Consider the following 24,404-nt stretch of genomic DNA (forward strand, 5'->3'; position numbering starts at 1 on the left):
CAGCAGTAGAATACAAGCAAGCACAGAGTCCTGCTGTTGCCAGTCTTACATCCTTGGTCTCATCCCATCAGACAGGACAATCTGCATGCAGTCCTCCAGCACTCTCAGTTGGCTGGAGGGTGGGGGTGGGGTCAAGCACCAGCCTCAACTCTCTTCAGAACTTCTTTCCATGCAATCTGAGCACATGTACATGGGGCAGGAACAGGCAGGCCCATGGCAAGGGCTGCCTCTGCCTGAACTTACCATTTGCAGCCAAATGTTGGTGGTTAAAACTTGGTTCTTCTCATCCTTAAAGAGTAAAAAGAAAAGAGTGACATAAATATGGCTTATGTGCTTCACAAAAGGAGCCATGAACAATGATTCATGTACAAATCTGACATTGGGGATCAGTGCTGTGTGTGGAATTAGAATGCACCAGGCACTTCCAAATCTATGCCAGCAGCATTTCCCCAGAGTCAAGCTTTTCTATTTATTCTGAAGTAATACACATTTATTACAGAGCACTTACAAAGGACAGCAAAATATAAAGAAGAAAATTAAAATCAGGCCATCCCACCATCAGAAATGATGCCAGCTAAGTCCTTGGCAATTTATCTTTTTACACTCCCCCAGGAAGAGTCATGATCGCAGGGAGCCCCCGCCTAATATGAAGGATCTGAATGGGCCATCAGTCTGCTTTATCTCTTCATGGCTCTGGGCTTTCCTCTTTGTCTATCCAGCAGGCAACATGTTAGACTCTTGAAGCCTCTAATGTAAATATAAGCAAGGTGAGTAAATAAAGGACCAGGAAGGTAGGGCAACCTTATAAGTAGGCTCAACACACTTCTATCTTTCTGATTTCAAAGTCCATTTCTCCATTTCCAAAACAGAATCCAGATGAGAATCAAGTCCACGTACCCACCCCGACCCCAGGTATTTGGGAGAGTACAACTATCATGGTTTGGTTCAGACACTGAGCAACTCCTAGATTTGGGTCTTGGGTCTTAAGTCTCCCCTGAAATGCTAAAGGCACCATCTCCATCTTGGCATTACTGGGAAATGGTAGAGCCTTTAGAAGAGGGGTCAAAAGGGAGGTTCTCAGGTGAAGGGGAACATGCACTTTCCAGATGCACTAAGATGCCAGTCCTTCTTCCTCTTCCCTTTGCCTTCCTGGCCATGAGTGAGCAGTTTTCCTCTACCACAGGCTTCCACCATGACGTGCTGCCTCACTACAAGCCAAAAGCAATGGGACCAACTTCTTACCGACTGGGACCTCAAAAACTGGGAGCCAACCCTTTTTCTTTTTGTAAGTTCACTATTTCAGGTGTTTATTCTGGTGCCAGAAAGCTGACTAGCGCACAATCTAAAGGAGTCTCATAGAATCCTTCCAACTGGCCAGTCCTTTTTCATAGCTGGCCACACCCAGCTGTGTCAGCAAAATACTAGTGCAAGGGGGAACTGGAAAGATGATCACTCAGTGGTTAAGAGCACTGGCAGCTCTTCCAAAGGACTCTGGTTTCATTCCCAGCAGCTGCAAGGCAACTTACAACTGTAACTCCTGCTCCATGAGAGCCAATGCCCTCTTCTTCCCTCCCTGGCCACCTGGCACACAAGTGATGCATATACATACATGCAAACAAGCATGTTAAGCATCCTTAACATAAGGGGGGGGGGGGAAATCCCATTAAAATGTGCAAGGACACAAGTTATACTGAGAATGCTGTCAGTCAGTTTGAAATTCTCAATTATAACCTAAAGGACTTGGAAAGTTAACAACCAATACCCTCCAGGGAAAGTATTCATGAAGACCTGCCAAGAAGTGGACCCTTTAACTCTTGTATCAGTAGCTGCCTGGCTTGGTTCACTGACAAAGACTCACCAAGAACTGACCCCTGGCAAAAAGCACAGGCCACATCCCAGGGTGCAGTCAGCGGCCAGGAATGCACATGAGAACTGAACGCTGCCACTAGTGGAAATGTAGCCCACATATAAAGAATTAGCAAGACTTCTGATTCATAGATGTTCCTGTGCTTAGATGTTCATCCACTGGGCACCTATGAAGATGTGATGAGCAACTATGAGAGAGAAGACTGGGTTGTCTGTGGAAGGGCATGGGATGAAGCACCAGAGGATCCCAAGCCAGGATGAGTCCAAAAGAAATGCAGTTTGATCAAAGCAAGAAATACATCTACTTTTCTAAACTAAAATGTGCTGCAATGTTTGGTGGTAAACATTTGCAGGTTAACATGTCCCATGTTCTATGCTGAGCAAATGTTTCCCCGGCAGAGTTACATACACTTTAATTGTGGTAGTATTCCCATTCCTGATCAATCCCAACATTACCGGGAAGCACTGCTAAGTTCTTCAGGATGTGTATCTGTTGCCTCAAGTTATTAGGCAGCTGTTGTTACTAATGGACTTAGAGTTAGCAAGAGTTCCATTCAGGTCCCTTTTCTTCCTTTAATTGCGTTTGTGCCTGCCTCTCCTGAGAGAGGCTTCTGTGGTTTGGGAGCTCAATTACTACCAATCTAATTAAAAGCCTTTCTTCTTTCCAAAGTCTGGACAGAAACCTCATTAGAATGACACTGGATTTCCTTGCCGCGTAGCAGCATGGGACCAAAGCACAGCGCTTCAAACTGTAATCAACAAGCAGCAGCCAGCCACCACCTGGCAGCACAGCAATGCCAGGTCCACACCAGACTGCAAAGGAAGTCTGGGACCAGGCAGGCTGCTGCCACTCTCCATTTGGATCTCCTCTTCTCCTGTCACCTGTGGTCAGGTGAGAAGGTCTCCCTTTCCTTCCCAACACAGTATCCAGCTCCTTCCCATACAGGCACACAGGTGCACACCCACACATATATCACCTGTCAGTTTGCTTCCACCGGGGGAGGGGGGGCGCGGGGGGAGCAGGCGCGGGGGCTTCTGACTACAAAGATGTTCACCTCCCTCCTCAGAGGGTCAAAACACAAGTCCATAGTGCATCACTCAAGGCTTTTCTACAAGTTATGGTCCAGCCAAGTTCGTACTCTTTCAGCAAATATTGGTGGAGTACTCCCACTACAATCAGCACACTGGACTGAAGTGCACAGTGGTCAGTTATCATTGCTCCTGAGGTGGGAGTAGGGTCCCATGTGTAAGAATGGCACACCTGTGCAAATGGTTACGACTCATTGCCTCTGCTTTGACATGCTAGGATCTCTCAACAACACAGTATCTGGGTCCCCTCATGTCTACCATGTAGACCCCAGCCATAACCTTTTGTTCTTTGAGCCCTGCTGACAGTCCTGCCTGCCAAGGTACCAGACAGACGATCCTGTGTCCACGCTTTCCTCACCTCATAGTACACGATGTACAACATCGGCAGACCTCAGACTCCTGGAAAGTAGGGTTCTGAGCTAACCTAACCCCAACCTCACAGAGGTCTTGTGGAAGGTGCCATAAGTGAGCCTGTAGAACTCTGCAAGACCATGAGCTGCTTACAGGCAAACCCATCTCCTGTCCCTGAAAAGCTGCTCGGAAATTGGGCCCGAAGTAGTGTCTCCATCCCTCAGCCCAGGCCACTGTTCCCCAGTTCCACTCAAGGCTAGCCCTCCTACCCTGCTTCCTGACACAGCCTTGTGCACAGCGGGCCCCAGGTACACCACCAGTCCTGAATTTGCTTCCTGGCCTCATGGCTGCACATTTCCATGTTTGCCACAGGGAAGAGGAGACCAAGCTTCAGTGTTTTGAGACTCTGCATATGGCACTCCATGTCACTCTGGTCTCCAGCAGAAGGATGTTCAGGCAGGACAATGCCCACATGGATGCCATTCACATTGCCAAGACCTACATTGGGATGAGAGCCAGTTCCGCATGCCTTCTCTTCCACATAAGTATCCTCCAGAGACACCAACCCACCAGCTTACCATGCAGCATATGAACTCATTTAAACACCCATCATCAGTGGGTGCAGCAGCCAGTTTACTTCCCTCACAGCTTGGACACCACCTTGTCCACACACTGCGATTCTTTCAGGGGAGAAGAATGCTACTTCCCTGGTTAAGGGAGGGTGTAGAACTCTGAAAATAGCATGCCATGGGTACCCCACAAGCAACACAGGCTCCGGGTCTAGGTCTGTTATAACAAACACTATACACCAGCTGGCTGTGGTAACACTTAATTGTAATCCCAGAACTTGGGATTACAATTGTGGAAGCAGATTTCAGGAGCTCAAGATGATATTCAGCTATGTAGCAAGTTCGAGGCCAGCCTGATTTACATAAGACTCTGCCTCAAAAATAAACAAAGCAAAACATAATATAAAACAAAATAAAAGTTCAGAAGCAACAACACTGCTGAACACCGAAATATGGGCTTTGAAAAAATCATAAGCCTAGTTGAGTACTTGGGAAGCAGAGGCAGGCAGATCTCTGTGAGTTCGAGGCCAGCCTGATCTACAAAAGTGTGTTCCAGGACGCCAGGACTGTTACACAAAGAAAGAAACCTTATCTCAAAAACAAAAACAAAGGAAGGAAGGAAGGAAGGAAGGAAGGAAGGAAGGAAGGAAGGAAGGAAGGAAGGAAGGAAGGAAGGAAGGAAGGAAAGAAAAGAAAACATAAGCCATGAAGCTGACAAACAATACAGCAAGTACTGTTTCTCAGTTTCCAGTTTGGATGTGTGAGGTCAATATACTGGAGTGGTGGATCTGGTGCAGCTGGTGAGGGCTTCAGATTCACGGATGGGTTTCTTCAAGCTGCCATCTGGCTCTTACTGCCATGAGAGGCTCAGCAACACAGAGGGGCACAGTCTATCTCAGCTCCCACCAGTAACAGTAACAGCGACCACAAAGGCCTCCTGAAGCTGGTGAGGAGCAGTGCCACCTAGCCTGAGAGACTGCAAAGCTGTCACCTGATTGAGCTCTCCTGTGAAATACGAGATGAAGGATCCCAGCCCAGCATGAGCTCCCCATTGTCAGCTGACTTGCCCCCCCCCCATAATTCTATTTTAACCTGAGCACATCAGTGGAGAGCATCCTTTGATTTGTGTGACACATTTTTAAAAAAATCAATCTTAAATTATGGTGCACCTGATGTAGATTGTAACTGTTCTGATGATGCCTACTGTGCAGTATCCCATTTCTTCAGCCATCACTCTTCTGGAAGTTAAGGGGAGATGATACTCAACAGTATTTTACAAAACTCGGAGAAAAGCCATATATCAACCCTGTCTAAATCCTTGTTTCAGAAAAGATATAAATTCACATTTGGTTAACACTCTTATCGTTTATAACAAACATGACTTATTTTAACTATTTTCAACCATGTTTTAGCTGTGACGATCCAATAAAGCTAGTTATCATTTTAAGTAACTTATAATGCATAGGTGGGCTCCCAAATTTCATTTCCTATGCCCGTTTGTTTTGAATGCTTTTCTATGAGCTCATACCACCCTATGATCAAGTGAAGAGAATGCACACACGTGTCAACTGTGGAACTATCAGCAAACCTCTGGCCTAGGATCACACAGATAAAGGCAGAGGATGAGCTGCACACACTACTAATCCCATCACTGTGTAGGCTGACACAAAGGATCAAGAGTTTGAGAGCAGCTTAGCCTACAGATTTAAGACCCTGTCTGTTAGCATTTAGGCATTACCTGGTTCAGCCCTTGGAGACCTGACAGGATGCACTTGCTAACACTCAGGCAAATACCTAGATAGCCCAGGTCCTACGGCCACAGTGCACATGCACTGCGTGGATGTGTAGTCTCTATCTGCATGCACTAAATGCCCTTATTAAAGGCAAACTCCCTCTCCCCTTCTTCTCTCTCTTCCCAGGAGGCTGCATCTGCATCTCCTCTCTTCCCCTGTTCCATTTCCATCTCCTCTTCCTTTCTCTTCCTCTCTTATTCCTCCTCTCCTCAGCTCTTATCTTCAGGAGTGCACTCTGTGCCACTGCCCCCCAATAAATTCTCAGGTGTCATGTCTTTCCAGGGCCCCTTGGCTCCAACACACCAAGGTTGCCTTCCACTGTTCTGATAACATCTGGTGCTTTGATAACACTGTCTAAAGAAACTTAAGCTGAGATGCAACTCGTCTCTCTCTTTGACCAGAGCTAGGTGTTCTGAACTAAAATATCTTCCTGACCCCATGTTGTCACAGTGAACATGTTGATTATGATAACAAAAAAAAAAATGCTTTCTCTTGACACTTGATATATGTTCCAGACAGAAGATCTCAGAGAGCAATCTGGGATGCCTTTAGAGCAATAGTTCCAACCTGTGGGTCGTGACCCCCCTTACCAAACTTCTATCTACAACAATATTTACAATAAGATTCATAACTGTAGCAAAACTGTAGTTATAAAGTAGCAACAAAAATATTTTTATGCATGGAGGTTACCATAACATGAGGAACTGTATTAGGGTGGCAGCATTAGGATGATTGAGAACTACTGCTCTAGAGGCTCTGTGAGGTTAATCATGATGTTACTTCCTTCTTTCCCCTTTGCTTGTGAGCAATGGACGGCGTTCTACTGAGGCTACATGCTACAGGTAGGTGATTGGCCTGAGGCTGAATGCAGACATACATAAGAGTCACCTACTAAACAAACTGCTAGAGAAAGGTTTGCAAAACTATAAAACAATAACTCATCTCACTCAAAGTGTTACATTTTGAAAAAGTACAGTAGTTTTTTTCTGGAAATAATATTTAACCTAATAGGGTTATCATTATAAATGAATAGACTTTATATACTTTTTGCATATATATATATATTTAAAATTTTTCAACCTTGTAAATACTGAAAGCTTTAACATATACACATAAAACCTGGGATCCTTAAAACCTTTAAGAGAATAAAGGGGTCTTTAAGCATCAAAGACTGATGTCCACTGCAACAGGTTTGGCATTCCCAACACCCTCTGGTTCTCACCTCAGAGGCCCAGACCCTTCTGGGCACAGAGACAGCTCCTTCCTTAGTCTCAGTCTAGACTGTTCAAGGTCTTGCCCAAGAATGATGGGAAAAGTCTGGCTATCACACGCTGACCGGTCTCTTCCACTTATTGCCTGTGCAGGCGCCAGAGGCTGCCGAACTCTGTTATGACTATTTCCTTATCTGCAACCCCAGCAGTGACAATGTAAGAATTCAGTAAGTCACCCAAAGTATCTATAACACAAAGCCACAAAGTGGTTCACCACAGTTCAGTGACCAGCGGGACCACGGCTAGCACAATGGAGCTCAAACACTTAGAAGTGGCCAAATTGGGAGCACTTCCTCTACATGCAGGGGCCTGTGTTTGGAGTTGTTTTTACTCTTGCTAAAGACAAGGCCTAGAAACTAAGTGCCTAGTGGTCCCATTTCATTCACAGAACTGGTTGACAGTTACTCTGTGACACATGCATCCACAGATGTCTTTTCCCCCCCAATGAGTGTAGTGGAATGTCTGAGTCTTGCCTACTGGCTCTTTATTCAGGGGGAGAGCTTCACGAAAGATCTTCCCCAGTGGAAACAGGACATACATGTACAAATTTCTGACAGTGTGGTTACATCCTGAGAAGTAAAAGTACTCATTACCCTGAAGTCTTTAACTCAGAACACAGTCCCCACTGAGGCAGACTGCAGCCGTTGAGAAACTACTGCAACAACAGCTTCTTGAGCGATTCTGAATTCTTTGATTCTATTTTTAACTACCAGAGCCAATTGTGCATTGCTCAAGAGCACTGTTTTTAGGAGTGATGCAGAAGAAAAGGCTTAAGGGATTTTTAAAAATCAAAGCAGAATATAACAGAGATTTTTTTTTTTTTTTAACTATTCCCTACTGGTCAGTGTTCAATTCCTTGCTGACATCATCCACCCCAGAAAAACAGAAAAGCAAACTGGAAACCAAGCCAATCAGGCTGACTCCTTCAAGGCGGATAACTGCAAATATGCAGAGGCAGGTGTCTCCTGAGCTTAGGTCCTTGAGCCAGGCAATGACAGTGGACTGTCATTTCCCCCACTGTGAATCTCACTCACAGTACTGAAAGGGAACAAGACACACAGCCAAGAAAGTGCTCCCACTCGCTGCCTGCATGTCCAAAGATGCCCTTGAGTCCAATGAATCCAAGGGTGCATTTCCACCTGCATTCACAGGCTCCCTTCATTAAGAGAAGGCGTTTCCATTCTCCCACATGAAGTGAACCCTGGCAGGTAGACTGTGGAAGCAGAACCCAACAGAAAGAAGCCTTAGAGTTATCAAAGCAGGGGCAGTGGGGATGAACAGGAGGGAGAAGTTAGAAAGGGAAATTCAGCTCAGACATTCTGAAGAGGGAGCAAGGGTTTGTATACCTCTATGCTTAAAAAATCCTCCCTCCTGAACCAGCACTGGGCATCTCTGCACTGTTCCCAACAAACACGCGTCACAAGTGGAAAGCAAAGACCTGCAAGTGAGTCGGAGGACCCTTGTGCCTGCACTGGAAGCCTCAGATAACAGAGATTCAGACAGCATCAGTATGAGGCCTGTGGCTTTTCCCAGCTCACTCTCATGTAATCCATCAAAGATCTGACATCGCAGAGGAAGGAATCCCAACAGACAAAAAAATAAATGGGAAAAGAATGAAGTGTGTGAACAGAAGTTAGGAACAGAATTTCTTTATCCATTTGCTCAGTATCTTTCGAACATTATACTTATTTACTAAGCGGTACTGGGGTTGAACCCAGGGCTCCCTCACATTAACAGATGTTCTAACACCAAGTGTTAGAAAAGCCCTTTGATTTAAATTTTGTTTTGAGCTCAAGTCTGTTGTTGTTTCTTTTTGTTCTTTCGTGGGGCCTGCCACCCAGCTCCCAAATAAATCACAGAGGCTTATTCTTAATTATAAATGTCCAGTCTTAGCTTGGCTTAGTTTCTTACCAGCTTTCCTTAAATTATCCCGTCTACCTTTTGCCTCTGGGCTTTTCTCATTCTCTTACTTCTGTAAATCTTACTCTTACTCTGTGGCTGGCTGTGTAGCTGGGTGACTGGTCCCTGATATCCTCCTCCTTTTCTTGTTCCTTCCTTTCACCCCTCTATCTCTTTCCTCCCGTTCCTTGATTTTCCTTCTATATATTCTCTCTGCCTGCCAGGCCTGCCTATCCTTTCTCCTGCCTCGCCATTGGCAGTTCAGTTCTTTATTAGACCATCAGATGTTTTACACAGGCTCAGTAACACAGCTTCACAGAGTTATATTGCAAATGCAATATAAAGGAAAGTAACACACCTGAAAATAATATTCTACAACACAAGTCTTCCTAAGCCACTGGTTATACCCTCACTCCTTAGCCTAGGCAGGTCTTGAACTTATGGTCCTATTGCCTGTTTCCTTGAGTAGCTGGGATTACATGGGACACTATGAAATGAGGCTTACATTTATTTTTAATTGATACATTAAAACACATCATAAAATCACACATAAAGTATGGAGCGCCTGTGCTGTTTCTCTTCATTATATATGTATACATCACGTAATGTTTAAGCCACATTAAACATGCCCATTGCCTCAAGCTTTTATGAGTTCTTAGTGAAACCATGCAAATGCTTTACTTGTGGCTTTCTGCAATGCACAGTGCTCTATCTAGAGCCAGCCAGATGCACAATGATGCACAATGCCACATCAGATCATCTGATTCCACCTCAGTAGCCACTGCCCGACCTCTTCCTATGTCCCTTCCCCTAGAAGCAAGATTGAGAAGCAGCAACTTCACCTGCTTTTTATCATTTGATGTTTAATATTTCTACAAATAATATATATTCATTGGTTTAATAAAGGCACAAATAAGAAAAAGAATGACCAGAAAAAGAATTCATGGCTATTATAGCATCAAAAATAAAATTATGAACAAGGATAAGACATGAGAAAATAAAAATCAAAACAAGCGACAAACTATGTTCACATTCATAAACATGGTATGATTATGACTGAAGAAGTGAAGAAATAAATAAACAATCCTTGGAAAGGGTTTAACCTCAAAATGAAAAGGAAGGCAAACAGTCAGCTACCCATAGCTAATAAACAAAGTCAAGAAAATAAACAGCCTAGAAAAGGTCCAAGCAAGAAGCTCAAGCACACTTCTCAGTTCTTATTATAAATTCAATAAAGTCTTGGATTAAATATGATTTTAAAATCGAGATAACAAGATAATGGAAAGAAAAGAGAAGGAAATCTGCAGACCTAAATAAATAATCTGAGAGCCCAAATAACACTATCACATAGTTAATAAGTTAGAAACAGAAAAAAGGGGCAAAACAGACAGCTAAAAAAATTGAGTTACTGGCATGAGGTAATCACAATTTGTGTAGATGGAAAATGGAGATTAAGTCAATTAGGCAAGAAGCCTGAGACAGAAATGAAACCAAGAAGACACTCTGGGTTGGCTCAGAGAGCAGAGCACCTGGAGGGGAGTGGAATGTTCCAAGATGGTAAATAGAGCATCTGCTCAGAGTCCAGCAAAACAGCGGGCTCCATAAGCTGAGTACCAGCAGGCCTGCTCCACAGAATCTTCACAGGAGATAAAGGAAAATGACTGTCTGAAAGTAAATCTAAGCTCACCAGAAAGAAAAAGAAATCGCAACAACAAACTTAAAGAGAATATTTTTTCAACATAATGTTTTTATTGATTATTTAGGAATTTCATACAATGTACCTCAATCATACTTGCTTCTCACTCCTCCTAGGTCCACCCTCCCACCCTTATGCTCTCTCCCAAAAGAAAAAAAAAAATACACCAAGTCCAATTCGTGCTGCTCATGTACTCGCTGGAGCATGGCCAAACTCCCAGTGGCCAGCCCCTTAAAGAGAACTGAGTCCTTCCCCCCATGCCAGAGCCATCACCTGTGAAGAACTGCATTCAGCATCTCTATCACAGTGTGTAAGGGCTCTCTCCAATGGTTTCCTGTCTGAACTGCTTCTTTAAAAGAGTTTGACAAGTGTGTGAACTGATACTATAATGAGCTACAGAGGCAGGAGAGCCATGCAACACCAGGGTGAACCTGGAGGTGCCTACATGATAAAAAGAACAAGACTCTTCTACCAAACCCACTCCACACGTGTCCTCTTACCAAACCTCCCCTCCACATGTGTCCTCTTACCAAACCTCCCCTCCACATGCGTCTTCTTCTACCAAACCTCCCCTCCACATGCGTCTTCTTCTACCAAACCTCCCCTCCACATGTGTCCTCTTCTACCAAACCTCCCCTCCACACGTGTCCTCTTCTACCAAACCTCCCCTCCACACGTGTCCTCTTCTACCAAACCTCCCCTCCACATGTGTCCTCTTCTACCAAACCTCCCCTCCACACGTGTCCTCTTACCAAACCTCCCCTCCACATGTGTCCTCTTACTAAACCTCCCCTCCACATGTGTCCTCTTACCAAACCTCCCCTCCACATGTGTCCTCTTCTACCAAACCTCCCCTCCACACGTGTCCTCTTACCAAACCTCCCCTCCACATGTGTCCTCTTACCAAACCTCCCCTCCACACGTGTCCTCTTACCAAACCTCCCCTCCACATGTGTCCTCTTACCAAACCTCCCCTCCACATGTGTCCTCTTACCAAACCTCCCCTCCACATGTGTCCTCTTCTACCAAACCTCCCCTCCACACGTGTCCTCTTCTACCAAACCTCCCCTCCACACGTGTCCTCTTACCAAACCTCCCCTCCACACGTGTCCTCTTACCAAACCTCCCCTCCACACGTGTCCTCTTACCAAACCTCCCCTCCACGTGCATCCTCCTCAGGGTTCTAGAAGAACCCACTGGGAGAACAAAAATGAATTTTGTCAGTTTCAGCCTGGACACAAAGCAACAAACAGGATGGACTATCATCCTCCTAAGAATATGGTCTCCCTTTGGTCAGAGAGTTCAAACTTAACCAGTCCTTAGTGCTGAGAACTCTACCAGCCATAGAAGAAGCATGCAGGTAGCTCTAGACTACTAAAGCTATGAAGAATCAACAGAATAAACAAATGACCAAACAGAAGACGAAACAAAAATTAATGATGCTTAGAAACATAAATAAAATATCCTTGAGTTCGAAATAAAAAATATATTAGGTGAAAAATTGTATTTGACTAAGTGATTAAAATAATTCCAAAAAAAATTAAGACAAGCATATCATAATGATAGGAAATGTCCTTTGCAATTAACGGAAAGAATGTCAAATCAGTGGAATACACCTCCACAAATTTAGACTAGAGAAGTAGGAGAGGGTACCGCTGAATAAGCACAATTAATACAATTAAATGCTTTGTGATATAAAAATATAAAAGAATAAAATGTGTGAAGGAAAGGGCATACTTGAAAAAAAATGTTTTCCAACATGAGAAATTTAGTAACTAAAATAAAAACTCAGTGCTTGTGCTGGTCAGTTTTGTCAACTTGAACCAAGCTAGACTCATCTGAGAAATCTCAACTGAGAAATTTCCTCCACAGGCTATGCCTGGGGGCGAGTCTTTTGTGCATTTGCTTGGTTAATGATTGACGTGGGAGTGCCCAGGTCACAGTGCCACCACTGGGCAGGTGGTTCTGGGTGCTATAAGAAAGTAGGCTGAGCAAGTCAGGAAGCAGCATTCCCCCATGGCCTCTGCTTCAGCTCCTGCCTCGAGCTCCCACCCTGACTTCCATCAGTGATGGAGTATGACCTGAGAACTATAAACTGAATTAAACCCTCTCCTCCCCAAGTTGCTTTTGGTCATGGTGTTTTATCACACCAACAGAAACCCTAATAACAGATAGACTGGAAAACACATTAGAAAAGACAGAAAAGATAATCAGTACGTAGAAGATAAATGTGATATAATGACTTGCTGAGAATGAGATGGAAAACATGCTTTAAAAGACAGACTGAAAAGATTCAATACACATCCACAAAAAAAGCAGAAGAAATGTCAAAGAAGAAGAGCTGAGAGATTTCCAAAACTGGACAATGAATCCTCAGATTAAGAAAGTACAATATCCTCAAAAGGAAAGGAAATGAATTAAAACCTAATAAAGTGCATTTCTTTTCTGTTCCAGCATGCAACGACTTTACCATCAATCACTCCCATACTTCAAAGGAAAACACCAAGCAGACTGAAAAATCAATGGCTTTTCTCAAGACACAGGAGGCACTAAGGTTACATGGTAAAGTATGACACAAAAATCTGGATGTCAGCAAATACTAAAGCATAGCCTAGAGTCCTGAACTTGTATCAGTGCTTAAATGGGAATTTGATAATCACTGTAAACTAAGTGTGAACTTGAACAAGAGTAAGGATTCGGTTGACCATAGACACCAGATGCCCTACAGTTTCACTGCTTTTATCTCTAGGAACTGGGCCATGCTGTCTTGGTAAATGTGCAAGACTCCTCAAAGCAAATGAAAAGAAACTTTGGGAACAGATGCCAGAACGTTCCCGTAAGAAAGCCTCTGCTCCTGACAGAGCCTTGTCAGTCACTCCTGCCCTAACACTGTAGCAGTTCCGCCTCTCTGGATGACGAGAAAGGCTACAGGCCAATGGAGTCACCTGTGAAGGTCACAACTCACAGGGGAGCCCAGGAAAAGACTGACATTAGACCTAGGACATCTGCCCTAGCCTCTACAATGTCACCATACTCTAGCTCCAGCATAAACAGTAACCATGGTAGGCTACAGCAAGAAGTTTCAGTTCTCTCAGAAGGGCTTAAGTGTGTGTGGGGGGGTGGGGGGTAGGGGGGTGGAGAGGGGCTAGGAATGTAGCTAGGTTGGTAGAGAGCCATCCTGGCACACACCAAGTCCAGAGGTGGAGCTCCAGCATGGTACAGTCCAGGTGTGGTGGCACATGCTTGTGAGCCTGGAGCAGTTGGGAGGTAGAGACAAGAAAATCAGATAGGAATCATTCATCATCTACTGCATGGTCAAGTTTGAGCTCACACCAGCCTGGGCTACCTGACACTCTGCAAAAACAAACAACAACAAGCAGGGAGAGGACAGTGGTGAGAAACAGGAAAAGCTGAGAGGACAGGACGATAGCAAGAGAAACCCTCTATGATTTCATGGGGAAATTCTTACGGCCACTTGGAAAGGCAGTTGAGCACCTCTTAGGAATCTAACCTAATGTCCCACCACTTGAATTCTTAGGCACTTACTCAAAAACAGTTAGCAAGAAGCCTGCCACGGCCATACAGTTTATAAGTGATATAAGCGTCTAAATGATTATTTTATATGTGCATTGTGGGACTGCGGGGCTTGGGGAACCTGGAGAGAAGCCCTCCAGCAACAAGTCTGATATCTTAATTCTGGAGTAAGAAAAAATTAGGACAATGTATGTTACAATGAATTAGAAGGGAAATGTGAATACACATTAGTGTAATGAAGGCACAGATGTTAGCTATAGAATCACTCAGTTATGTGCATATATAAATATATGTGGGCTATACATAGAGGTACTCACAGATGTGTACAAATATAAATATACAGGAGTTACGCACATTGGTGTCTTTTCTCTGTCAGCTTAGAAAGTCTAGAAGTGAAATCGCAGTAGCACCCTATCACCTGGATTTAATTGTTTTTTAATCATTCTTCAATAGAAAGAGACAGCCAATTTGAGTAATTGACAAGCATTACCTATAATGAACCTGGAGCATTGTGCAAAGCCAGAAAATGAGAACAGTAAGTAGAAAGTATAAGTGATATCACACTAACGGTAGTGTATGGAAGGGGCGCAAGGCACCTATAACCATAAGCTACAATTTGAACAAAATAAATATGGATTACAACCAAGCCTACAAAAGCAGTATCATTGCCTACTATGATTTAATAAATGAATACATGAGATACAACAGATAAATCTCCTGTGCAGACAAAGTCCAGATAATTATATAACTACTCTGCCTCTAAGGTGGCAGAACACATTCCTCAATTGAGGGCTGTACCAGCCTTTTTCTTTTGCGTCACCAACCAGCTCCCAACTCATGACACAGAGACTTATTAGTTTTGAATGCTTGGCCTTAGCTTAGCTCTATTTCTGGCTAGCTCTTTTAACTTAAATACCAGTTTCTCTTTATCTACCTCTTGCCCTGGGGCTTTTTACCTTTTCTTACTTTTTTGCTGTCTCCATGTCTGTCTGATTGACAGCTTCTTGGATTCTTGCCCCAGATGTGTCTCTCATTCTCTCCTCCTCCTTCTCTTCTTCTTCTCTTTCTTTTTTTGAGCCTAGATCTCCCCTATTTATCCTCTCTGCCTGGCAGCCCCGCCTATCCTTCTCCTGCCTAGCTATTGACCATGCAGCTTCTTCTTAGACCAATCAGGTGCCTTAGGTAGGCAAGGTGAAACAGATGCAACATATCTTTACATAATTTTAAAAAAATGCAGCATAAACAAAAGTGACACACCTTTCCACAGTTACAGTAATACTCTGCAGCACAAATAAATGTAACACATCTTTGCCTAGTTAAGATAATGTTCTACAACAGAGGGTAGTTTTACATGTGACTTTGTTCCAAAGAGTACGGTATGGAAAGTAGGGGAAAGAGTAAGTTTGGAGTGGAAACATGAAAATGCAATGCTTGCCACATGATAACAGGTATCTATCAGTAGGTTCTATGGATAGCATGTGTCCTTTTTCCTACCTATCTTTTAAATTATTTCTTCAATTTTATATTATAATTCCATCATTTCCTTAGTCCCTTTCCTCCTTCCAAACCCTCCCATATGCACGTCCTTGGTTTATTTCAAATTCAGTGTGTCTTTTTTCACTGTTTTGTTACCTATACATAATATACATATATTCCTAAATACATAAATGCAACCTGCTCAGTGTATATGTTAATTGTATATATTTCCAGGGCTGACCATTTGGTATTGGATAACCAATTAATGTGTGCTTCCCCAAGGAAGACTACTTCTCCTGCTCACAACATTGCCTAGTTATCTTAATTCTTTGTTTAGGGTTGAGGCCTCTGGGCTTCCCTCCATTCCCCCCATCCACATTAGCATGTCTACTGTTGTCTTTGTTTATACCACAGATGTGTCCTTTAAGGACAAGACAATAACACTTTTTAATCTATGGCTTGTCTCACTCGGTCACAGAATTCCAGTCGCACCTTGATTAAAATGCCCAACAATTCCCAATGGAGACACACTTCAAAATGCCTTCCCAGCACTCCTCAAACATGTCAAGTTCACTGAAAATAAAGCCTGAGAAAGTGTAAAAATGAAAAGGAGCCTATAAAGCTCTGATGACTGAGAATAAGTGTGTGTGGAGAGGGGGCTAAATAGGTGCTGGGAAGTAAAGTGAATTCAATTTATTAAATGCAAATAAAAACCTAAGAAAACAAAACAAAGGATGGAAGTTAGAGTAAAATAACCTATCTAAAAATAAATTAAATAAGCGATCTATTCACATTCATTAATTGTAATAAAACATATCATACTAATGTAAGATGATAATAGGAAACAATTAGGGCTATAAGAGGCATCTTTGAAAGTTTTCTATAAATATAATCCTGACCATATTTAACAACAGCCACAACACACATACACACACAAAACAGGATTAGAGACATGCACGCCCAGAACTGACAAGGAGGAGACAGGTAGAGGAAGCTCAATGGTTGGACATACTATCAGACTTGGAGAGTTCCAGACCACTGAGAGACTCGGTCTTCAAAATAAAGGGGGCAGTGTGGAAGGTAATCCTGAGACTCAAACAACAGTCAAGCCATCCTCTGATCTTCACATGTGAGCATATGTGGGCGCGTGCGCGCACGCGCGCACACACACACACACACAGCTCTCCCCCTCCCCCTCCCCTGGGCACTGTGATAGTTTAAATGAGAAATGTCCCCCTTAGGCTCATGTATTTGAACATCAGATCCCCAGGTGGTGACACTATTCAGTAGATGGAGCCTTGCTTGCTCAAAGAAGCACATCACTGGGGCAGGCTTTAGATCTATAGCCTCACCCTACTTCCTGTTCTCTCTCTCTGCTTCCTGTATGGATTAAGGATGTGACCAGCCAGCTTCCTGCTTCTGTTGTTATTATCCCTTCCCCACCATGATGGACTCTATCTCTCTGGAACCATAAGCCAAAATAAACCCTTTCTTCAAAAGAAGAAAGACAGGAAAGACAGCAACAAAAATAAATAAATCACACTGCAGTAAAGCTGTAACATAAAAAGACACTATCGTAAAAGCACAAAGTCATGGTTTATCCCCAAGGGAGTGCAGTATGATAACTGACCAGAGAGCAGATGGGAACTCAACAGCTTCCCCAGTCAAGGAAAGGACACTTACAAACTATGGAAAGTAACCGTAGAACTCAACTGTGAAATTTTTGCCCACACAAATGGTTAACCAAGAGTCAAATCAAAATAAAGGCCATTTCAGAGAAACAAGGAATCTTTTTTTAAACTGATGCCACCTCACCAAAGGGATGAATTTCTGGAAGAAACAGAGTTTTAAAATAATGGGTTATAAAATCCTCATTCTGTATAACAGAAACTCTGAACGGGATTTGAAGAGAAACTTTTTTTCTGTTGATTTTTATGTATGTTTGTGGATAATCTCAGTTGTACCGATTAGCCTCTAAATAAACATCCCATCAAAATTAAGAGGCTTGGGCAGGCACATTGGTGAAATTTTGTGTCCAGGGATGAGTGCCAATACCAAATGGTCAGAAACACTACACAGACTGAGCAGGTTGTATGTATATATTTGGGAATACACACATATACAAAACAACAATTAATGAGACAGGCCACGAATTTGAAAGTGAGTGAAGAGGAGTATACGAGAAGGTTTGGAGGGAGGAAAGGGGAGGGAGAAATAATATAATCTCAAAAAACTTGAAAAATTAAAATGCCATTCAACTTCAAGATATATACTAACGAAAAAGGAATTTTCCCAAGTTCCTACCCTGAGAAAATTCCTCCCAGAGTCCTGGGAAAGCGCTACATATGGCAAGGGGTATCTGAGGGAAAGGAACCTACATACACTATGCTCTCTTGTTCGCTAACTTTATTCCTCTATGACAAAATTCTACCCATATGGCTTCAGCTCTGTCCTCACATTCAGCTCCTCTCTGTGCCCAGTTTTCCTGTCCTCATAGTTTTAGTAAGCTCCTATGCTTTTGACCTGATCTTCGTCCTCTGTTCCTTCGTCCTCCATCTATCCTTCCTGGCTCCTCACCCCTGGCCCTGATAAACTCTACACGAGATCTGCTTTACCCTCTACTGAACCTCTGTCTTCCTCTCTTCTCTCTAGCCACTGGGTTCTGTGTCGGCCTGTGGAATTTTGCTCCAGTCCTTACTGCACCTGGTTATGCAAAAAACCCTATTGTCCTCAGTCAATTGCTCTGGAATGCCATTAGGCTTGAAGGCAAAGGATGGTCTGAGCTTCATTTGCACAAGAAGCAAAGCTATGCCTCCACAGCCTGCTTGTCACCTAGGCTGAGCAAGGGAGTTAGTTACCTAGAAGTTCCGCAGGTCTGAAAAGCTTAGCTGTTTGTGAATATGATCTGGGAGTATTTGAGTATGCAAGAATTTCATAGCAGAAGACAGCTGAAATATTAAGGCTGTATAACACCAAATATTCCGTGATAAATGGCTTCCCATTTGATGGACCCTTGGCCAGTCAAAGTATAGCTTTTATACACAGCTGAATCTCTATAATATATTCTTGTGGACTGCAAGAATTCCTGTTTTTTTTTTTTTGTATAGTAAAAAAGAGATGTTTAATTCTCTCTAGGGCAATGGATGATGTGGATAAATATTAAGTTTGGAGATGACTAAAAAAAATGAAAAATTTTTTGATATATGATGAATATTTGTCTCAATAATATATATTTACAATCTTTAAAGTGTATTTACAATCAATAATCTATATAGACAGCAAGCTGAGAATTAGTTTAACCATCTAATAGGTATATTTGTATATAATCAGAATATCTCTGTCCCAAGAGGAGGACAGAGGAATAACATAAAAATCTACCATTAGCTAGTATATCATAATATGGTCAAATGTGTCTAAATACTATGATTCTGACTTATCAAAAAGAAATGATTAGTTTGGAACATTGACTCTATCTATTAATCTTTGGTAGTGGTGTAAATTTGGCTAAGCTGTATTTTAAGGAGGTATAGTTGGATAAAATTACCTGAATTAGTCATGCCCATCTGTGGGAACAAGGCTGCAGCTGAAGCTTACCTAATACAAATTTGTAATCAATGCAATATTAAACTATAACTATGAGAGGACAGTAATAACCTCAGGGCATATATAACAAGACTTACATATAGAACGATTGTGAAAAATATATGAGGGAATATCTAATAGTACATACATTTCAGGATCATGAGCAAAATTTATACAATTAATAATAGAACATTTTTTAAGGGCAGACCAGTCCCTGGGCTGGAGAGTTCAGTTCAAAAAGAAGGGTATGTGACAAAGGGGCTGTAGAAGTTGTCCATGGTTGCTTCCTGCTGAGATGGGGCGAAGCTGGATGTCTCGAAGCTGGAATGTACTGGAAACCCAGGAAGCGCAGGCTTGGTCAGAAACACTATACAGACTGAGCAGGTTATGTTTATATATTTAGGAATACACATACATGTATGAAACAACAATTAATGAGAGAAGAGGCCACGAATTTGAAAGAGAGTGGAGAGGAGTGTATGGGAAGGTTTGCAGGGGGGAAAGGGGAGGGAGAAATAATATAATCTCAAAAAACTTGAAAAATTAAAATGCTATTCAACTTCAAGATATATACAATTAGTTTTCAAGTGGAAATGTGAAAAACATGTACTTTTTGAATGGATCAAGTATGGTGAATAGGCCTCTTTGTACAGCAATGAAACGTAAAGAAAATACATGAAATCTCAGGACTTCTAATAATCCATCTCAGAGTATGAACAATAGAGTCTGAAGAACATTTCGTGGGATAAAGAGCACAAACGGGGGCTTTCTACCAGAACCAACATTGATGTTTCAACAAAACTTAAAGGTAGAAAACTATGTTTTCAGCTGCCTCTAACATCTACACAGAGATAGCACTAACACACAGGAATGTGTTAACAACTAGACAGAAAAGTAAGGTTCATTTTGGTAATATAAGGGTCTATCACCTGTCAGTGACCTGACTCTATGTTATTCTGGACTTTTCAATCAATATGAAGAGCAAAATAGAAATATTACCCTCTCTTAAGTATTTCAGAAAAGAAAAAAAAGGACAAAGATAAATATTGAAAAGAATCAAAACCATAGGGGCTGGGCTACATGGCAGCTCAGTGCAAAACTGCTTGCTTAGCATACTCCTGGATCTCAGTTTGATCCCCAACACTACCAAATATGGCAAAGGCAGGCCGGACAGCGGGGCTACTGTAGAGGGACTAGAACAAATTATCATTATTGGCTGCTCAGAGGAGAGAGAGGCCTGGCTATAGGCCTGGCAGTTGGCATGAGAGTAGACCAGGCAACTGGTGCCATCCATGACACTGAATTCAAAGTAGCCTATGGAGTTCCCCAGAGCAGTTGGCCCAACACATCTCTGTTCCAGGCTGCTATGGAACAGAGTGCTCACACAGTTGACCCAGGTCTCTTGCTCTGGAAAGACCCCTGGCAGAAAGGTAGGAGCACAGACCAACCTTGGAGCCACAAAGAGACAGATCCGGTCCTTATCCAGCAGAGCTCTGCTCGCGGCCTCAAGGGCATGCGCCAAAGATTCCGTCCTCGGGCATTTGAAGTTCAGACAGCCATCAGTCCTGATCTCCAAAGCAGCACAGCAGAAGAGACTGGCCACCAGGCTGGAGTCACTGTGACAGAGGTACCACCCCTGTGACAGGCGCTGTAAGCTGTGAGAAAGCAGCAGAAACCCTTCTCAACAGCTCCCCATTCACACTGTTAGCACCAGGAGTAGTCACCTAAATCCCAGAAAAATCTAATTAAACTTGCAGCTTCCTTATGTATTTATAACCCCCCCCCAATATCAATAAATAATGCCTTCTCTACAGACATTTGGGCTCCAGTCTTTCTTATAGACTTGCGGAAAGCTAATAAATGACTGTGCCCAGAAATACCCTACTGATTCATTTTAACTAATCACTGCAGAGTTTTGTCTCTAGGAGAAACCACACCCCTCTCTGTGCTGCAGACTCAAATTCTACTTCCCTTCCAGCCTGGAGTATACCCAGGTGTCCTCTGTACATGGAAGAAGCAGGCACTAAGAAAACCAAATTCCACTTATTCACAGCTTCTTTTCTTCTGAGTCTTTCTTACAATGAAGTGTCAGGCCAGGAAGCACATGCACCAATTACCAGGGAAAATGTTCCCATCACATGGTCGAGGACAGAATGACTTTGGCACTTCCTCATAACTTAGGTGATTAAGCAATTTGCATACATTTCCAAAAGGAAGAAAAACCTTTCCAAATGACCTTTGGGGATATATTAGCTTCCTGATACGTCAGGAAAGTATGTTTCCAGTCAGTCCAAATCTTGAAGTAGTTAGGGAGAAGGTGCTGAGCAGAGAAGAGGCCACATTTAAATCTATACAAGAGTCCCTGCTCAGTTTCTAGCCTACATCTCTGCATATGCACCCCATCCTGCCACGTGGGGGCTAAAATGGTATTTCTATATTCATTGTAACCTAGAAAAATAACCTTTTTCTTTTCAGTTTGACTAAGCACTGTCCTAATAGAGTCTATATTTGGGTTATTGCAGATGATCAAGATAGGAAATAAGAGATTCCCAGGGAAGGGAGAGTCCCAGGCATTTAATGATCTAGCCCAGGAAGTCTCATCCAACTACTATTACCACATTATTCTCCAGCCTTTCACGACCTACCAAAGAACGTGAACGTTCCAACCTCCCTGCCTTCCATCCTGTGCCACAGCACTCACTGGTCTCTAGAGGGACTTCCTAAGCCACTGACTAAGTCTGTTCTGTCTCAAGTTTGTGTCACTGTGGACCCCAAAGACCCCAACACCGAACCTCCATCAGAAAGGCAGATGAAACAGGAAAGGATAATAAGACACCAGGAAACCAACTGTCTCCTTATGTGCTTCCAAACCAAACACAACAGGAACAGAAGAGAAAACTGCAACCAAGGAAGTCCCCAATGAAAAGAAACAGTGATTCCAAGGCTGCGGGAGCCTGTGGCTGCTTCAGGGAGGAGAGAAGGTACAGTAAGACCTCCTGAAACACTCAAATGAGGCAAAAGTAACTGTCGCTCAGTGCCTTGTCCTCTCTCCTTTCACTGGGTCAATCCTGGTATCAAATGTATAAATAATGGCTACAACTATCAAGTGTGTTTCTGTATACTGGGTCTCCTCCCTCTGCTGGGTACCAGCTCACGGTTGCCCCTACAGCTGCTGTTGTTCCTATGCATAATAGGAAATAACACTGAGAAAATAGAAGAATGATTGGCTTGCCTAACTGTGGGTCATTTCTTTACGTCTGTAGTTATACATAGATGAGAATATGCAAATACTCAACTTACATTCAAAACAGTATTTATAATAAGACTCAGGCTGATGAGGGTGAAACTGCATTCCCCACACTGAGTCAATGTGTAAAAACTAGCACATATTTCCCTCAGTGCAATCTAAGGTTAGAGATCTTCATGTAAAGAGTTTAAAAACAAACAACAACAAACCATTAACTCTGAGACCATTAATTCTACATCTAAAAAAAATTACACTAAGTTTTAAGTCACTAAAACATAGAAACCAAAAATCCTAACTATGATGCTATAATGCTAGCAATATTATCAACAAGCTACTTTCCCATTTAAAAAAATGTTCTAGACTCACAAGATGGATGTTATATAACTGTTAGCTTATTTTCGGGAGGAGCTCATAATATAAAAAATAAAATGAAGAATGGTGTTAGGCATCAACAGAAAATTACGTCTGTAGTGCCTCACTGCTTAAACCTGTTAGAACCCATTCTGCAGTTTCTGTATTCCATCCCCATTCTCTGCTGTAACGGAGAAGATGATCTGAGTTTTCAATGGTGAGCTTTCTTGTAACATCTTCCCTCACATCTAACCTGAATTTCTAAACATTACAGGAGTGGTTTTTTGTGGTGTTTTGTTGTTGTTGTTGTTTTAGCAATAAGCAACCTAAATAGATGGGCCTATTAGAAGAATAGAAGAGCGGAGTAAAGCATGAGTGAATTTGCACACAGAAGAAATGCAAGAGATGAAATATACTGAAAAAAGACCAACAACAAAACAAAAATCCTCAAGGGTCATAGCCACAAGGAGAAGATGGTAGAACTGACAAGGGCCAGGGTCCCAACATCCTCAGCCCAAGAGCTGTATATAGCACCAGCTGCTAAAGGCAGTGAGTCCCCCTACCCAAGCCCTTCAGGATCTGTGACACTAGCAGGCACTTCCCATAGCTGGTGCTCTCAGAAGCTAGAAGCTGAAGATTACCAAGTGCTTGGGCTGCTGCTGGTTAAAATCTAGGATCCTATGCCTCCGACAAGACCACGGGCTCTGGCTTCCAAAGTCTAGAACAACGAGACTCCTACACTCTAGGCTTGAGGCTAGCCATAAGCCACAAAAGGTCTGCTAGTGCAGTCCCATAGCCTTGAATGCTTCAATGACCTGAGACTGGTGGTCTGTCTGTATTTGGCTGGAGCAAACAGCCCCAGCTAGTTGCTCTGTAGCATGGTCATGAATGACAGCTCCAGCAGTGTAATAAAATGCAAACAATCCCAAAGAAGACAATGTACTTCTTGTTCTCATTTACCTAGCTATCTCAATTAAAGTACTTATCACTTCAATGTGGGTTAATAGTTGCCTATTTAAAATAATTACTTTTAAAAACAGCTTTAGTGAACTGTAATTTTATAAAGTAGTAAGGTTTAAATGTATAAGTTAAGTGTAGTATAGACTCATGAAACTATTATTATGCTCTGGAATGTAGATTTCCATCAGGGTAGATATTTCCTTCAGGCTGGACCAGACCATAATTGTCATGATGCAGCACAGATGTGATGACTCAGTGATCACCCTCACAGGATAGGGACCATTAATATTCCCTCCTGGAGGAAGACAAGGGTCACATGACACTTAAGAGACTTCCAGAGTTCTTCAGGAGGCCCTCGCTTCTCATAGATAATGCAAAGTGAACGACTGACCTGTATGTCATCTCCTGAAAAGAACCCCAATAAACTCAGAGGATTTAAGAGTGATCCTTTCATTCGTCTGTCTGTATCTTGAGAGAACAGACATTTCCATGTATCTCCCAACAATAGACATTCTTTGATCTGATTTATTCCTATTGATACATTTCAACATTGGCTGACTGGATCTTCAGTGTTGGCTTTTTAAGAGTTCTTCATATATTCTAGACAAAAGTCCTTTGTCAGTTAAGTTAACTGCAAATAGTTTTTCCTTATTTGTTGGATTGCTTTTATGTCTCTGAACAGTCTTTCTCCCAAAAATACTTATATGAGGTCTTATAAGG

The 24,404-nt window shown here is 42.6% G+C and overlaps 1 protein-coding gene across 2 annotated transcripts in view; it reads right to left on the reverse strand.

Moving 5' to 3' along the window:
- The window catches only part of LOC102923597 (neuronal acetylcholine receptor subunit alpha-7), a 119,745-nt gene that overhangs the window by 69,794 nt on the left and 25,547 nt on the right, over positions 1–24,404 (reverse strand). Inside the window, exons 1-2 of one of the 2 annotated variants that reach the window (XM_042277451.2) lie at positions 20,575–20,687; positions 244–288 (exon numbers count right to left, since the gene is read on the reverse strand). In XM_042277451.2, the coding sequence (XP_042133385.1) occupies positions 244–246 (3 nt within the window). In that variant the 5' untranslated portion in view covers positions 247–288; positions 20,575–20,687. Of the gene's footprint in view, positions 1–243; positions 289–20,574; positions 20,688–24,404 lie in introns of those variants that run through there. The other variant, XM_076544102.1, reaches the window with a different exon arrangement.

This window comes from Peromyscus maniculatus, chromosome 1 (assembly GCF_049852395.1).
Source record: "Peromyscus maniculatus bairdii isolate BWxNUB_F1_BW_parent chromosome 1, HU_Pman_BW_mat_3.1, whole genome shotgun sequence".
NCBI lineage: Eukaryota > Metazoa > Chordata > Mammalia > Rodentia > Cricetidae > Peromyscus > Peromyscus maniculatus.